An 18,622-nucleotide genomic window follows, 5' to 3' on the forward strand; every position below is an offset into this window, starting at 1 on the left:
ATATAGCCTCAAAATTATATCACGATATTTCAAGAATATTTGCGATAATGATATTTATGACGATATAAAAAAAATGTAGAATTTTTTTTTTATTATTACATTTATCTCACCAAAATGTTTGCTCACTCATTGTGTTTTTACAATTGGGTAATTTTGTTTTTAAGAGTTTACACAACACAAGGAAGCTTGATTTCAATCTTTGAATTAAATTGAAAAAAGTAGCAAAAAATATATACAAAATAATAAAGATACAAATAAAGATAAAAGTTTTTGAGTAGGTCCGTCTAACACTATTCAGAAATACTACAGAAACTGAATAAGGTAATCAAATGTAAAATAACACTAGTCCTGAGTCCTGACTAAATTAAATACATAGGCTATTAATTCTGATTCCTTACAATGAAAGCTATCTTTTGTTGCTTTGACGACAACATTAATGACAGACACATATGGCTGCTGTCACTTTTAGAGCTAGTGCCCGGATCCATTACTGTTATACTGTCTGTCACACTGTCACGCGCATTTTATGGTTATTTCAGACATAACCGACTGTTTACGAATACACTAACCATGACCGGAATTTTTACACAATTTTGCGTGTTTTTTCCCATGTTAAAGCGATTTAATCCGCGAAAAATAACTTTTGTTACTCGCGAGCTGTTTGTGAGACGGCTTTACTGTATGTATGCACGCAGAGTAAACATCTCTCAGAGAGCGCGCGAGAGTAGTTTAAAATCGCAAATGTTTAAACTGATGAGACTTAAAAAGAAGTGAAAATGCTAAACTTTAGTTACGATGCAAGTGACAAAAGATTCCGTCATGTCCTGACTGCTAAACACAAGAGTGTGGTATTGAAGCTTGATTTGTGCAACCCATTTTGAGAGCGAGAGAGAGAAGACGCGGCACCGCTGAACACTCACGCGGTTGGTAAAATCAGTGTTTGCGGGGGAATTTCCCGCATTATAAGTGGTAGACCTGCGGGAATTATTAAAATACTTTTGAAGTAGCTCCTTTTTAGGTACTAAATCGTCATTGGAGGCTGACTTGCTGCTCTCGCGCTCAGACAGGTGTTGTTGTTGTGCGTGCTAGGGAACGTAATGCGCCATATCAGTGATATCGCGATATGACACTTTTTTATCATGTAAAAATTTATACCGGTATTATCGTGGACGGTATGATATGGCACACCCCTATCAGTTAGTATTTTATTTTACTAATTTGATTACAGGCTTCAATATGAGACATTAGACTCAGACGTTCAGACTCACAGGAACCACGAGAATTTCAAAGACAATCTTCTAGGGATCTTCCAGGTAGGAAAACACATTTTTATAAATGTTTAATATTTCTAACTAACAAATATGTTATTGAACAAAGAAATTTTATAGAAATTTTCTTGAACACATTTTTCTTTTAAACACATTTTAGCACAACATGGTTAGCATGTTAGTCTTTTAAATGGACTTTTTTTTGTACATGTATTTTAAAATTATTAAATAAATAGTGTTGACCAAATGTAGATGAACAATTTTATTTCCCCGCAAATTTAAATTGTGTTATTCTGTCTTTTCTCTTACTTTTGTTTGTAGGATATTGAGAGCAAAATAATCAAATTTCTGAAGAATGAGCTGGAGAAGTTAAAGAAAATATTACAAAAAGAGAACACACAACACTTTGTGAAGGACTTTAATGAGAACAGATCCAGTATCAAAGAATCAGCTCTTGATCTCACACTACATTACCTGAGAGAGATGAAGCAAGATGAAGCTGCTGATGCTCTAGAAGGTAAGAGATCATGATCATCTGTCTGATTGTCTCTTATAAATGTAGGAGAGAAAATGAAGACTAAAACTATCTATTGTCTGTTCCTGTGTTCAGATGAGCTCTTCTTCATTCATCAGCTGAAATGTGGCCTAAAGAAGAAGTATCAATGTGTGTTTGAAGGAATTGCGAAGCAAGGTGACTCCACACTTCTGAATAACATCTACACAGAACTCTATATCACTCAGGGCGGCAGTGAACAGGTCAATACTGAACATGAGGTGAGACAGATTGAAGTTGCTTCCAGGCGTCATGAAGCACAAGAGATACAGGTTGAATGCACACATTTGTTTGAAGCACCTGAACAAGACGAGGAGATCCGAACTGTACTGACAAAAGGAGTCGCTGGCATCGGGAAATCAGTCTCTGTGCAAAAGTTTGTTCTGGACTGGGCGGAAGGAAAAGAAAATCAAGATATCAGCTTCATATTTCCTCTTCCATTCAGAGAGATTAACTTAAAGGAGAAAGAAAAACTAAGTTTGATGGATCTTATTACTCAATTTTTTCCAGAGACAAAAGGACTCAACCTTACAAGAAGGAATCAGTTCAAAGTGCTGTTCATCCTTGATGGACTGGACGAATGTCGCCTTCCTCTGAAGTTTGACTGTAATGAGACGTGGCGTGATGTATCGTCACCAGCCTCTCTGGATGTTCTCCTAACGAACCTCATGAAGGGAAATCTGCTTCCTTCTGCTCTCATCTGGATCACCACCAGACCAGCAGCTGCCAGTAAGATTCCTCCTGACTGTATCGACCGGCTGACAGAGATACGAGGATTCAGTGACGCACAAAAGCAAGAGTACTTCAAAAAAAGATTCACTGATCAGAATCAGGCCAACACAATCATAGATCACATTAAACGATCAAAGAGTCTCTTTATCATGTGCCACATCCCAGTCTTCTGCTGGATTTCAGCCACTGTTCTCCAGAACATTCTGGAGGAGAAAAGAAATAATGATGTGAAAAACACTCAGGCTGATGAGATCTCTAAAACACTGCAGGAATCAAACACTGAAGACACTCCCAAGACTCTGACACAAATGTACACACACTTTCTCCGCTTTCAGATCCAGCAGAGCCGCCGAAAGTATGATGGAGAATACACACCAGATGTTTCCTGGGATAAAGACGCCATCCTTTCACTGGGGAAACTGGCATTTCATCAGCTGGAAAGCAGCAACCTGATCTTCTATGACACAGACCTGGAAGCCTGTGGTATTGACGTCTATAAGGCATCAGTGTACTCAGGCATGTGTACCCAGATCTTTAAGGAGGAAACAGGGATTGTTCTTGGTACCATGTACTGCTTTGTTCACTTGAGCATTCAAGAGTTTATTGCAGCCCTTTATGCACATCTGTTTCTAGACATCAACAAGACAAGTGTGTTTGAACATGAGTCTACAGAACAGGAAAACAGAAATGAAACCATGATTGATTTACTCAAGACTGCAGTGGACAAGGCGCTCGAGAGTGACAATGGACACCTGGACCTTTTCCTTCGCTTCCTCCTCGGTCTGTCACTCCAGTCCAATCGACGACTCTTACGAGGTCTGTTGACACAGCAAGATGGCAATGACCAGAGCAACAAGGAAATAGTTCAGTACATCAAGCAGAAATTAGAAGATAATCTTCCTGCAGAGAGATCCATCAATCTGTTCTACTGTCTGAATGAACTGAACGACCAAACTCTGGTGAAAGAGATTCAGACCCACCTTAGCAAAGGAAGTCTCTCATCTGGTGACCTTTCACCTGCCCAGTGGTCTGCTTTAGCCTTTGTGTTGTTGACATCAGAGGAAGAGCTGGAGGAGTTTGAGCTTCAGAAATTCAAGAAATCAGACGAGTGTCTCATTAGATTATCGGCAGTCATCAAAACCTCCAGAAGAGCCCTGTAAGTCTTTTAATATATTTTGTCATATTTTGTCATGTTTAGCTTTCATCTGAAAAATGGAGTTATCTACATTACTCTATAGTGATTCCCCATCATAAACATGAACCTATACATGTAAAGCCTGTCATATAAAATAGTTTTGTGTGTGTGTGTGTGTGTGTGTGTGTGTGTGTGTGTGTGTGGAGACAGTTTATCAAACCTTAAGACTAGGGCTGAACGATACATCGATTTTTCATCGTCATCGCGATATAAACTTGCGCGATGAACACATCGCAACAGACAGCCTGACACGATGAATAACGCCTGGTTCAGATTACAAGATTTTTGTGTCTGTTATGATAGTCACGGTGTCAGATTACACGATTTTGACTCCTAAAATCTTGTCGTGTCATGGACAAGAAACATGTCAGACTACACGTTGCTTTCCGACCAGTCATCGCATGCCGTCACACGTTCACTCGCACACACACACACACACTCGCTCACTCGCGCGCACGCACACACACACACACACACACACACTCACTGTCCCTCGCTCACTCACTCACTTGCGCTCACTCACTCGCGCACACACACACTCACTGTCCCTTGCTCACTCACTCACTTGCACTCACTCACTCACTCGCACACACACACACACGCGATCGCTCGCTCACTCGTGCACACACACTCTCGCACACACACACACTCACTTATGGCAAGACTCATTCACTCGCGCACACACACACACGCTCACTGGCGCGCACACACACTCACTGTTGCTCGCACTCTCACTCACTCGCGCACACTCACTCTCGCTCACATACTCAACCCGTTGTGGAGAACCGTTAAAAAATTAAACATGCTAGTCTTTCTGTCGTGATGTCGTGAAGCATCGCGACGTAGGTTGTTGCCCACTATGACACACTATACGAGATGAAACGATCGAATCTTGCGTCCCGACGCCCGTTGTCGTTTACGAATCTCCACGACACCCTACTACGTCAAACGGATCGTGCCAAAATCGCGCTAAAATCGTGTAATCTGAACCAGGCATGTAATAAACGTTTGACCTATCAAGCAAAGAACCTATTAAAGCACTAAGACATGGGAACAGTATAGCTAACATTCACATTTGAATATTTATCACAAGTCATATCGTCATCGCAATATTAAACAATGTTATCGCACATCGCAGCTTTTCCTCATATCGTGCAGCCCTACTTAAGACAAAATATAAAATACCATGTAAAAATGTTTGCATGTTTGTTTTGTATCATATGATACACCAGACTTGTATGACTTATATAGAATTATATATATTAGCTCATACTCATACTTGAGGAAGAAAAAAAAATACATTTTATTCATATACCCAAACTGAGGGGAAAGAATGTAATTTGGTACAGATGTAATTTATATTGCCAAAAAGTATGATGAAATTCTGAAAGGTTATAGTATAAAACATTGAGATTTTTATAAAACAGGCTACTTAAATAAAGTACATATATATTACTACATCATTTATTAGATATTTTAAATGCTTATTTCTATGAGTAATTCTGTAGTTTAATGTAATAATAATGTAATGCAATATGTAGATCATGAGATTTACAAATAAACATTTATCAAAAGCCTGTTGTATCATATTTGATTTACACATTTTAAGATGTTTTTTTCTACAAAAAAAGTTTTTTGTTTTTTTTTACATATAATTTTTTAAAAATATATTTTTCTAATTTAGTAATTAAGTAAAATAACTATAAATTTAATTCCAGCAATTGTTATGGATGCTTTTTTACTATCTTTAAATTAATGATATATCACCCGTTGGCCACCCTGCTCTCTAAGATATCGGCATCAGCCATCGGTTGACCTTAATCTTGAAATAGTAAAAACAAATGACATTTCTTAGGTTTTTAGGTTTATGTAATCTTAGCTTTACTCAAATCATTAAAGATTTTATGTAAAAAATGCATGTACATGTGAATGGAGGCATTTTTAGAATTATAGTGAAAGGCCTTTAACTTGCCATAAAAGTGTGAACTGTCTCATATAATGGTGTCGGTGCAGTCAAGTCAATATTGTTGAATATTAAGTATCCCCAACTAAGCAAGACAGGCAACAGTGGCAAGAACCTAAAATCCATCAGGTCACTTAAATAGACAAAAAATCCTATAGCTATAATAGTTTTACACAAACATTTTTTCAAACATGCTTCATTTTATCTAGGTTATTTGTCACTGAATAAAAAACACTAATGTACAGGAAATAGTAGTTTTTAAAGATGAATGTTAGTTTAACTCAGCCTCTGCTGTATATGCTGTTTATATAAAAATGTATTTAATATTTAAGTAAAAATCTATTTAATATTTGTATATAGAAAATGTATTGTATGTGCTCCATCTAATTCTGTGTTGTGATCTATTGTAGGTTAAATGATTGTGACTTAACAGCCAAAAGCTGTTCAGCTCTGGCTGCAGTTCTTGGATCAGATACCAATCTGAAAGAGTTGAACATGAACAATAATAATCTGCAGGATTCAGGAGTGAAGCTGCTCTGCTCTGGACTGAAGAATATAAAGTGTAAATTGGAGATACTGAGGTAAGTTGAGCCACAGGAGTCACATGACTAGAGTAAGGAGCGATGACTGACAGGACGATGCCGGAGGCAAAAGTGCAAGACAACTTTTGTGAAAAATTCAAAGATCTTTATTTGTACACTCTAAAAAATGCTGGGTTAAAAACCACCCAATTTGGGTTATTTGGCAACCCAGCGCTGGGTAAATATTGGACAGAACACATGCTGGGTTATTTTGACCCAGCAGGTTGGGTTTTTATACATTAACCCATCTGCTGGGTTGTTTTTAATCAGTGCTGGATCAAACAACCCCCATGTTACAGGTTATTCATTTTAGATAATAATAATAAAAAAAAAAAAAAAAAAAAAAATACAAAAATATTAATAACAATAATAACACTACTGTTTATTGATTCAATTAAAGTGTTTATTCCAGGAAATTAATATAATCATAAATAGATTCATGTTAAAAAAAAAAAAAACAGTTAGACATCTGCAACATAAACGGAGGCCCACAAAAATAATTTGTGCTAAAATGTTGGTAAGTTAAAAGATTATAAAATGGTAAGATTCTCAAAATTCAAATCTCTACACTTGTAAACTGTAAAATAGCCTATAGCTAAAGATTATCTTCACAAAGAATACAATAAAAAACACATAAGTACATACATTGCAATTCACTTAAATAAACAATCATTTAGTCCTGTGCAGCAAAAATGGGAGGCACATAAAAACTCTGCGTATAAACAGTAAGTACATACATTGCAATTCATTTTAAATAAGCAATCATTTAGTCCTGTGTAGCAAAATAAAAACATAAAACTCTATACCTATAAACTGTAAAATAGCCTAGCTAAAAATTATCTTCAAAAAAAGATAAAAAAAAAAAAAGTCCACTGTTCCAGAGTTTCCCCATTCACCAAAAAACTGTCCAGCCATTCCAAGCTCCAAGACAAAGGGGAAGGGTTTTGCTTCTCTCTGCCTTTCCAGGTAAAGCACCATGTTGGTTCCAGACTAAATGAGGGAAAGACAATATCAGACACAGATAATTATTTAAAAGTGTCTTAGGTTTTCATAAGATCAGTCTTAAATTAGTTAAATACCATCTTAAATTAACAAAGAATTAGTTCACCTCAAAATATAAATTTCCTAATCATTTACTCACCCCAATGCCATCCAAGATATCCATGTATTTCTTTCTTCAGCGGAAAAGAAATTACGTTTTTTTGAGGAAAACATTTTAGTATTTTTCTACACAGAATGGCAACCAACTATCCCAAAGTTCAAAGAAGGTTCAGATGTCCGTCTCAATGCAGCTTCAGAGTCTCGACACAATCCCAGTCGAGAAATAAGGGTCTTATCCAGCGAAACCATCGGTCATTTAAAAAAATAAAAAATAAAATAAACATTTATATACTATTAAACCACAAATGGCCGATGGTTTCGCTAGATAAGACCCTTATTTCTCGACTGGGATTGTGTTGAGACTCTGAAGCTGCATTGAGACAGACATTTGAACATTGGGATAGTTGGTTGTCATTTAAGTCCATTCTGTGTAGAATAATCCTGAAATGTTTTCCTCAAAAAACTTAATTTCTCTTCCACTGAAGGAAGAAAGACATGGATATCTTGGAAGACATTGGGGTGAGTAAATTATTAGGAAATTTTCATTTTGGGGTGAACTAATCCTTTAAAAAGTTGTGAGAAAATTAAATACGTGTCAGATCCAAGCAGCAATAACCATAAACAATTAAAACGATTTATCGTGCTGCCCTACAAACAGGTGTACAGAAATGAGCCTGCTCTTTTTGTCCCCTGTTGTTTTACTTACCGGTTGTACATCAATGAATGAGGTTCTTGCCTCTTGAATAGTAGGCCGAAAGGTTGTACACAGGCGGGGGAAGAATGACTGGCAGGATTGTAAGTGCTAGCATGCCTTTGGAATCTAAGAATAGAAAAATGGCAAATTAGAACTTGTTCGTTCATCAGCTTTTAAATTAAGCAAAGTGCATTTCTAACTAAGGTCAACTTAGAATGAGTGAAATTAGCTTACATATATAACAGTTAAATATGTACTCTGGTAATCTGAAAACATTTAGTGTTATTAAAGGTATAGTTCACCTTAAAATGCAAATTTACTCACCCTCATGTCAAATTTACTCGCCTCATTTACTCACCCTCATGTTATTACAAACCTGAATGACTTTCTTCTCCTGAACACAAAAGAAGATATTTAAAAAAATGTTGGTAACAAAACAGTTAACACTAGCCATTGACATAGTCAGTGGCTACCGTCAACTGTCTTGTTACTGACATTCTTTAAAAAATCTTTTTGTGTTCAGCAGAAGAAAGAAACTTGTACAGGTTTGGAACAACTTGAGGGTGAGTAAATGAGGCGAGTAAATTTGACATGAGGGTGAGTAAATTTGCATTTTAAGGTGAACTGGTAATCTGAAAACATTTAGTGTTATTAAAGGTATAGTTCACCTTAAAATGCAAATTTACTCACCCTCATGTCAAATTTACTCGCCTCATTTACTCACCCTCAAGTTGTTCCAAACCTGTACAAGTTTCTTTCTTCTGCTGAACACAAAAAGATTTTTTAAAGAATGTCAGTAACAAGACAGTTGACGGTAGCCACTGACTATGTCAATGGCTAGTGTTAACTGTTTTGTTACCAACATTTTTTTAAATATCTTCTTTTGTGTTCAGGAGAAGAAAGTCATTCAGGTTTGTAATAACATGAGGGTGAGTAAATGACAACAGAATTTTCCTTTTCAGGTGAACTATCCCTTAAAGCAGTGCTTCTCAAACCCGTCCTGGGGACCCCATACCACTGCACATTTTGTATCTCTCCCTCATTTAACACAGCTGATTTAACTCATTAGTACAGACTGCAAAATTTAAATTGGGTGTCTCTGATGAGGGAGACAAAAAATTATAAAAATGATCAAAATTATGGTGAGTCCCAAGACATTTGAGAACCACTGCCTTAAACCAAGAAAGGGGCAAACAAGCAAGGCTATCTATAAAATTACACTGACAACGACTAGGCACAGAAGTGGTACCCTATGCCAGCCCTACAATATAACTGATTTAAATTCACCCTACATGGTTTGACATTAAGTCTTGTCATGTGCTTGTACTTTGGACAAGTACATTGGCCATTCATGTTTTTGAGCTTATTGTGAATGGTGTAGCAAACTTTGTTAAGGGTTGGCACTGGATGCAACTGTGAAAAAAAGATTACCTACAAAGAAAGAGAATTTGAAATGCAAAATTGTTCATCACATATTTACCAGCAATTTTTCAATGAGGCACTCAAGATTCCAGTTGAGGAGTTTTTGTTGAACAAAAATGTCCATTGCTGTAAAAGTAAAGAAGGAAACATCTGATTAGTAATATCTTTACAAAGTTAGCATGTCTTATACAATGCTTTTAAAATTAATTTTTATGCTGGCTCCAGTTGATTTAAAAAATATATATATATAAATAATTTTAATGAATCATTACTTAATTAAAAAAATAAAATAAATAAATAGACAAAATCATTTTTAACAGCTTAATTAACTATTGTTAATTCACAAGACTGTAAACAGAAGAAATGTTAATTTTGTGGATAATTTTTTTTTTTTTATAAAATCAAATGTAGATATTTCATAGAATATTTTTTATTCATTCAAATGTATTAGTCTATCGGTATAACAATCGCCTGAGGGCATTGCGCCCATTGACTTATTTGATTGCAGTTTCAAGATAAGTAAAAATAATAAATAAATGTTGTTAATGTTTATTCTTCCTGGCAGTTTTTTTTTTTTTTTTATTCATTCACGATTCAATGATCCTCATAGTTATTTTAATGATTGTGAACCAAATTGCATGACAAACCAAAATAATAAATTGTATTAGGCTATTTAATACATAAGCTTGGTTCCTCCTAAGGTTTTTTTTCCTCTCCATTCTGTCACCTGATGGAGTGTAGGTTCCTTGCCACTGTTGTCTCTGGCTTGCTTAGTTAGGGGCACTTAATTTTCAACAATAGCCTATTATTAATTTAATTGCACTGACAATATTAGATGAGAACTGAACTGAACTGAATGACTCTTTTTTTCAGAGCCGATTTAAGTCCAAATTGTACTTCAGTAACTACTTTGATTATCTTTACATAGTTTCTGAACGTAACTGAAGCAACACTGAACTGACTTCAAATGAACAATGACAGTTTTTGATAAGAATTGTACAGAGCTGGACGATGACATCACTGTTTTCTGCAGAAATGCTTAGCCAAATTGAACTAAGGCGCACGCACCCAAACACAGAGAACATACTGCAGCATAATACATTATTTTATGTAAAGCTACCTTTCGAAAATGACTAACAAAAACAGTTAAATAATAGGTAATGTTAGACTTACAGCTTCTTTAGCATATCCATCCACTAGCCAGTGACGTTACACTGCATCCATCCAACACCGCCGAGTCAAGTAACCCGCAACATTTCTGGAGATAAAACAGACACCAACAACTGTACTTAGACATTGTGACCGTGTTATAAGTGGAATAATTGATGACAGACTGTGTAAAAATAATGAATGTTATGTGTAACGTAACGTTAGCATAACGGTCGCTAGTTCGACAGACGCAAAATCTAGACTAGAGCATTTGGTCCGTCGTCAATAATTCATAGTTCATTTCAAAATAACTTATTGTAATTTTGACTTTCTGACTTCTTTGACTAACGTTACTTAACGTTAGGATAGTTTTAATAAAACAGGGTTGCTCACATTTACACTCGCTCCTGCTTGAACCTCTCGTCCTCCTGTTGACGTAGTGATTTGAACAGTGGACAAAAGCGCGCGACTCGCGAGGAGGTAAGCGCTGGGTCAACATTTCCAAAACAAACCCAAATGCTGGGATATTGTCAGCTGATTACGGAGAAAATAACCCAGCAACATAGACAAAATGCTCAACCCAGCATTTGGGTTTAAAAAATAACCCAGCATTTTTTAGAGTGTAACAACGTGGGTATACCATACCAATCCTGTCATTGTGCAATTTTATTGGTTTTGTGTTTTTTCATCGAGTAATATTGAAGTGACATTAAGCATTCATTTTGTTCCAAGAAAAGGAAAGATCTAACATTAAATATCAGAATAAGAGCTACAGATCCTGAGGGTCATTGGCAAATATATTTTCTTGTAAAATAAGTGCTCCACATGGCTCTGGGGGTTAATAAAGGCCGGAAGCTAGTTATTTTAGTCGATTAAGTTTTAAATAAGGATATTTTTCTTACACAAACGCATCACTTCACTTCAGAAGGCCTTTATTAACCCCCCCAGAGCTGTGTGGAGCACTTTTATCATGGATGGATGTACTTTGATGGACTTGAGAAATATACAACCGTTCACTGCCATTATAAAGCTTGGAAGAGCCAGGACATTTTTTTTTATATAATTCAGATTATTTTCGTCTGAAAGTAGAATGTCATATACACCTAGGATGACTTGAGGGTGAGTAAATCATAGCCTAATTTTCATTTTTGGGTGAACTATCCCTTTAACACCTGGTACTGCACTGTAATGCAAATAATTGCAAAGGATTATAATATTTAGTGGATAAAGTATTTTCTATATATGTTTGTTCTACTTCTTATAAGTTAACACTTAAATTGTGCTGTTTTTGTTTATAATTTATACTTTAGTGATGTAATCATTACTTGCATACCTAGTGTTGAGTCAGAATTCAGATGATTCTGTTTGATCTGGTAAATCTGCCACAGAATGGAGGGTGATATCTGGTAGAAATAACTTTTCTTAATGTTTTATGTGACAGGATTAATGTATTTTAGTGCTTTTGAGGGAGCTGTGTATCTTTGATTCTGCTTGTCTCGACTGAACACTTCCTCTAGTTTATGAGTGTTTTACACCACTGTGAAGGTATTTTGGTCCATACTTCCCACTCCTCCTTACAAAGCTGCTTTAGCTCATTGACATTTGCAGACTTTCCAGCATGAGCTGTGTTTCACGTACTTCCACAGCATTTCATTGGAGTTGTAGTCTGGTCTTTAATTAGGCCATTCCCAAAGTGTTTAGGTCTGAGTCTGAGTATTTGGTCTGAGTATTTAGGGAGATGCTGAAGAAGGCTCGTGGCGATTTGTAACTCATATTAGCCCGTGATGCAGAGTGTATGCAGGCACTCCCCATCATGTATTTTATAATGTCAGGTTCGCAACTTCTCTCTTTATTCCAGAGCATTTGATGTTTTGTATTTATTACCTTTTAAATGATTATGTAATTGGCATGATTCATTTACCTGACGTTACATTTGATTTTATTCCGACTGACTCTGAAATAGTTTTCTCAAGTAGATTAAAATGGTTCGTGTTTTACCGCAAGTTTTGCATCAGATTAGTGATGACTAATATTTTGGCGCTAATTCAAGTGTACTTGTTTTGTAAAGACAAGAAGTGAATTTGCGTTTAGGGCAGCAAATGCTGCTAGACCAACCTAAATCTGGGTGTGTCTTACCTCTGTTTTAATTTAATGTTACTTTAGATGTGTACGTGGGAAACCACGGCATGGCCAATCCAAAGCTATTATAAGACAAGTAAAGTTGGTTGACCTATATCTGTAGTAGTGGCCATACCTCTACTGAAGTAAACATTACTTTAATTTCAAGTGTATGCAATCACGGGGGCTATACCAAAGTATCTTTGATTGTGTAAGCATGAATGCGACCGATCTCAGGTATATAGCAATTACCTCTGTTTAGCGACCCAATCTGGCGAGATTGTGATCGTGTGACCCACATTAAACAAGGCGTGAGGACCTCTGAGCGACATAGCTTCCTAATATGAATGGGCAAAATATAAGTAAGGGTTAATGCCCGACGAGGTGTCCATTATGTCCATTACGGTACGCCGAAGTCCATTAATACCTGACAATGGACACCTCGAAGGGCATTAACCCGCTTATACCATGGTCACTTACGAAAGAAAGAAATATTTAATCAGTTAATAATACTTTAATGTGTTTTAGAGTAAAAATCGTGAGGGTTTTTATTTATTAAGTCGAGCGCACTATTTAATATCTCCCGTATACAGGCGTTGCCAAGCAACGTGGCCACAGCGACCCGACCGCAGCAGTTGATCAGTGAGTTTGAGCCACGGCAATCATTTAGAACTGTCATCAGGCAAATTGACAGGACGCCTTTCCTAGGTGTACATTATCACTTTTTAATGGACACCCTGCAGCCAATCAGAATCGAGTATTCACCCAGACCATGGTATAATTAAGAGTTAAATAGAACAATCAAATGTATTGCTGAACTATTATATAATTGACCAATAACCAATTGGCAATCTAACTTAAATTCGAGGTCGTGATAAAATGAAGTCAGATATAAAATAGAGTCAGATAAAAGCTTAAATGGAATTAAATTTCTTTGCCATGTGGAAAGACAGTAACACACAGAGACCTTCACCCGTTCTGGCGGAAACCCCCATTTGGACCGATAAACGGGCTTACACAGTTTTAGATAATTGTATTCTCAAAAGTGATGTTGATGTCTAACATATTAAAGATTTCTGTGCCTTTTGTTTTTGCCTCCATGTTCAGTTGTCAGTTTTTTCAACTAACTTTCAATGCATTTGTACAAAGAACAAAATAAAATTCAAGTTTAAGGATTTATATTGTTCAGGTTTAACTGATTAATCAGCTGAATGCTTTCATTCCTGTTCTAGACTCTCTAAATGCAGTGTGACAGAAGAAGGTTATAAAGCTCTGGCTTCAGCTCTGAGATCAAACCCTTCACACCTGATAGAGCTGGATCTCACAGGAAATGATCCTGGACAATCAGGAATGAAGAAGCTCGATGATTTACTACAGGATCCAGACTGTCAACTGAAGACACTGAGGTGAGACGGGATCAAATAATTAACTAAATTAGTTATATGGAGGCTAAATATTCATAACTGATATATTATTTTAGCTATACAATTTGTTGCATCAAAATGATCAAGATCAGATCAGATGCTGCAGGTTCTGTCATGATGATGGTAAACGTTGGTTTATGATGGTAAACACAGTTTAGTTGTGATACGAGCTAAAGGTCAAATAGACATTATGGGTCAGTATATGGGCTGCTATTCTGGAGTATACCTTGATAATTGAAATGCACAATTTTATTTTTGTGCACAGTTCTCATCAAAATTCTAGATAACCTTTTAGTGAAATAGTTTTCTGAACACAGTAGTTTTCCATCAAGCCCAGATTCACTGCATCTCTCTATAGCAGGTCTATGAGTCTCCAGATGTTCACAAGCCAGTTTTCTCTGTGCTGACGTTTCTCACTTATCCTGCTTAAAAGCCAGAAAGATCTTAATTTCACACTCTGTATTCATACTGAAAACCATGATCTAGTGAGCTTTTGCCCTTCTGCTCTGTTAGACGTTTCTGTTCTTATGAGTTTGCTTTAGGACTGAGTGCCGCTCTAGTTTCTTTTAAATTTATATTTATTTGTGTATTTAAATGTTCAAAGAAAAATAAAAATGTTTATCGTATCAATCTTTTTTGTAATGCAACAGACCTTTAGTTGAGAACTGAATTGACTCTTCTGCAGGTTTTTGAGTCCTGCTGCAGAGGAAGCCTGTCAGTATGTGAAGAGAGTTGTGGGTAAAAACCCATTTCTCCGGAAAGAGCTGAATCTGAGTGAACATAAACTAGGAGACACAGTAGTGAATCAGATCGCTGCTCTACTGCAGGATAAACACTGTCAACTCAACACACTGACGTGAGTATTGCTCATTTATTTATAATATTACTTTACTTTTCAGGGCTCCAGACTAACTTTTTTTATTAGGAGCGCTGTAGCCCCTGATTTAATTTTTGGAGCACAAGCAGAAAATTTAGGGGCACACCTTAAATCACCTTGCAATGCAATTATTCACATTTTCCCCCAAAATAACTGTATTACTGACAAATGCTTTGATAATAATTAGACTTAACGTACAGAAATTACAATGTGCAGTTTTATTTTAAGTTCACAGGGCTCCAGACTAGCATTTGAGGGCAGCAGCACTGCAGTTCTACAGAAAGTATTTGGTAGCACTGTGGGATGACAAAGCACTGAGCTTAATTTGAGGTGTATAGATAAAGTTAACTTTAATTATTATCATTCATAATGTCTTAAAGGTCCCATTCCATGGATTATTTTTATTATCTTATAATGTTTCCAGGGGTGCCCTTATAATGTTAGTATGTTTTTTAGATCAAAAATTGTTATCATTTAGAAATAAAAGGCATATTTCCTAGCCTGATTTCATTCCCTGGTTTGAACACTCTGTTTGAAGGGGCGTGTCTGCTGTGAGACTTCAGTGTAAACGCCCTCTGCTGTGATTGGCTGACATGCTTGCATATGAAATATCTGGCATTACATGTGGAACTATCTGGAAAACTTTTACTATTACAGCTATTATACGTTTTTACTATTACAGCTATCGGGATTAACGAATCATGAGAAGTTTTTTAAGTATTTAGATCTATTACCATCACATAAAAGGTTGCAGTTATGAGCATTGAGCAGATGACAGTCTGTTGATCGCGTGTAAGATCTTATCATTGCAACGCAGTTCCTGCACTCTCACTAATGATTTCACCAATGCAAACATGAGGCATATAAATACAGTAAGAGCTTCGTTGTGCAGTGTAACAGCGTCATTGATTTCATAACGAGTTTTGGCAAGAGTCCAGATAAACTCGCGCTGTGTCACCGTCAGCAGCTTGGGCGATTGGAAAGGGATTGTTCTTTGATCGCTTTCTGTATATTAATCACAGTTTAAGTAAGATTATTTTCATCCTACTAAGAGAAACGAACGATGTGAAGAGTGATCGCTACTTCCATAGTAAATCACTACTTACCGTTTGCAAACTAACAACTTCGAATTAAACTTTTGCGGTATCCGATTATAGATAAACATCAACCACGTCTGTTGACATTTCGCCATCAATACGCCTGTGTTCCTGTGGGCGGAGGTTACGGTTCTAGTGACATCACTAAAGCAGGATGTAGAGGGGTGTAGTCCAATCCAGCCGTTTTTTGTAGTCAACTTCTGTTAAATAAAATATCTCGCTTGGCATTGAACTTTGAGCTTTATAATTTTACAGATATTATTTATACTCTAACAACAACATTACACACTAACTAAAGTTTGAAACATGGGATCACATAGAACGGGACCTTTAATATTAATTCAAAAGCAAAATGAGTGACAAAATAGATATTAGGGAGTGAAAATAGCCAATAAGCGTCCTCTGCAGCTGTGTTTACAATGGTAATTTAATCTTTTTTTTTTTTTAAATAAGTGTGAGTTCCCTTTCGAGGGAACTCGAACTGCGTCGAATGACACTTTGGGTGAACGCCCCTCAGCGTAGCGCATCTGAAGTATGAATGAAACTAAACCAATCCTGATTGGTGTTGCGTCATGACGTAATGTGTGACGGCATATGCGGAAGCTACAAAAGGACGCCGGCACACAACAGAGATAGCTTTCTGTTCTTCAGCAAGCGCTCTCTGTTCTTGTATGTCATATTTGGTGTTGTTTGTCACAGTCACAAAGCATATATATATATATATATATATATATATATATATATATATATATATATATATATAAATGGCGAGTAAAAGCAGTTACAGGAGGTGTGTGCATCCCTGCCCACGTTATATCACGGGTGGGGACACACACCAACTGTGTGTACACTGTTTGGGAGCGCAGCACGCGCAGGCAGCTCTCGAGGGGGCTGCTTGCGAGGATTGTGAAAAATTAACAATCCGTGTGCTGCGCTCCCGTCTGGCCATCTTCGATGATGATGGCCAGGCTCGCGAGCCTCGTGGTGCGGGACCCGCGTTCGCTGAGGTGGCGCAGCAACGCTCTTCATGGGGCTCGCAAATGGATCTGGCGGGGGATCCCGAGACTGCCGAGGCACGCTCTCGTGATTCATCCGCCAGTTCCGATGCTCTCCCTCCTCGCGCGGAAGCCCGCTCGGCGGCTTCTTGCGCACGAGTGGAGAGCCCGATGCTTGAGCTGTCTGCTTCTGAGGAAGTAGACGTGCTCAGCATCGAAGACGGGGATTTTGGGGATGATTCGCCACCCCATATCCCCGCATATGAGGAGCTGGTGGAGGTTGTCTCTCGTGCAGTGGCCCGTCTTAATATCAGTTGGCCACATGAGAGGCAGGAAACGCTTATTAAAAGGAAGTTGGACAAGCGTTTCCTGCAGCACAGAGAGCAACCTCATCATCGGGGTTTGCCGTTCTTTCGTGGAACAAGCCACACTCATCTCGCGTGTCCAACCCCCCTGTTTTAAATTATAGTAATATTTTGGGGGGGCGAGAGAACGGTTATGGGATGATGCCTCGGGTGGAACAGCCGCTTGCCACCTATTTAGCCCCCGAGTCTGCATCATCCCTGAAAACCCCGGTGCTGCCCACTAAACCGTGCCGTGAAACATCATCGTTAGTGGGCAGGGCTTATATGGCTGCGGGTCGGGCTGGTGCTAGTCTGCATACAATGGCAGTACTACAAGCGTACCAGGCCGACCTTCTTAAGGATATTGATGAGGGCGAGGGTCCAACTCCAGAAGATATTGCGGAGTTGAGGAAGGCTGCAGATTTGTCTCTCCGAGTCACCAAGGAGATGGCCCGTGCTATTGGCCGTTCCATGGCGGCAATGGTGGTCTCGGAGAGGCACCTATGGTTAAATCTGTCGGGCATCAAGGAGAAAGACAGGGCTTTCCTCCTTGATGCCCCGATTTCGCCTTCTGGCCTGTTCGGCGACTCAGTCAACACCGTCGTCGACAGGTTTCAGGAGGCGAAGAAACAATCTGCAGCCTTCAGACAATATCTCCCTCGCCGCTCCAAGCCTAAGAAGCCTGCCCCCAGTGGGCAGCCGCAGCCATCCACCAGCTCCTCCGCCTATAGACAGGCGCAAAAAGAGAGCGTCGCTTCTAGAGCCCCCCCTCAAACAGCATGGGGGCATAGACGACGCTCTCAGCCGAAGCCTCAACCTAAGCAGGGCGACCTGAGGGCCGTCCTGCAGGCGAAAAAGGCTTCGACAAAGAGGTCCTAGCCAGCCTAGGTCCTCTGCGGGCGGCCCCACCCGTGGGGGAGCGATCGAGGTCGCCTCCTCCGCGGGGCCCGCAGGAAATCGATGTCGACTTCCCGCCGCCAAGTGCCCTTCGGGACGCATCGGTTTCCAGTGAACGCGCCCTGCACTGTCCGCCCCACAGGCTTGCGGCCAGGCAGCACTCGCGTCCGCACATCGAGAATTGTTTTCGGTCGAACCCTGCTGGAGATCCG

At 38.4% G+C, this 18,622-nt stretch overlaps 3 protein-coding genes across 3 annotated transcripts in view; 2 read left to right on the forward strand and 1 right to left on the reverse strand.

Annotated features, from left to right (window-relative positions):
- The window catches only part of LOC307161680 (uncharacterized protein), a 484,934-nt gene that overhangs the window by 145,695 nt on the left and 320,617 nt on the right, over window positions 1-18,622 (forward strand). The gene's annotated exons all lie outside the window — the stretch shown is intronic.
- Window positions 1-18,622, reverse strand: part of LOC307161266 (sucrase-isomaltase, intestinal-like) — a gene marked incomplete at its 5' end in the record, with an annotated part of 182,093 nt that overhangs the window by 112,817 nt on the left and 50,654 nt on the right. The window lies entirely within an intron of this gene.
- Window positions 1-18,622, forward strand: part of LOC307161659 (NACHT, LRR and PYD domains-containing protein 3-like) — a 41,672-nt gene that overhangs the window by 1,934 nt on the left and 21,116 nt on the right. The window contains exons 4-9 of the mRNA XM_079876527.1: window positions 1,229-1,313; window positions 1,590-1,785; window positions 1,879-3,709; window positions 6,122-6,292; window positions 14,009-14,182; window positions 14,886-15,056. Of these exons, the coding sequence (XP_079732653.1) occupies window positions 1,229-1,313; window positions 1,590-1,785; window positions 1,879-3,709; window positions 6,122-6,292; window positions 14,009-14,182; window positions 14,886-15,056 (2,628 nt within the window). The remainder of the gene's footprint in view (window positions 1-1,228; window positions 1,314-1,589; window positions 1,786-1,878; window positions 3,710-6,121; window positions 6,293-14,008; window positions 14,183-14,885; window positions 15,057-18,622) is intronic.

Source organism: Squalius cephalus (assembly GCF_949319135.1).
Source record: "Squalius cephalus genome assembly, chromosome: 7".
In the NCBI taxonomy this organism is placed as follows: Eukaryota; Metazoa; Chordata; class Actinopteri; order Cypriniformes; family Leuciscidae; genus Squalius; species Squalius cephalus.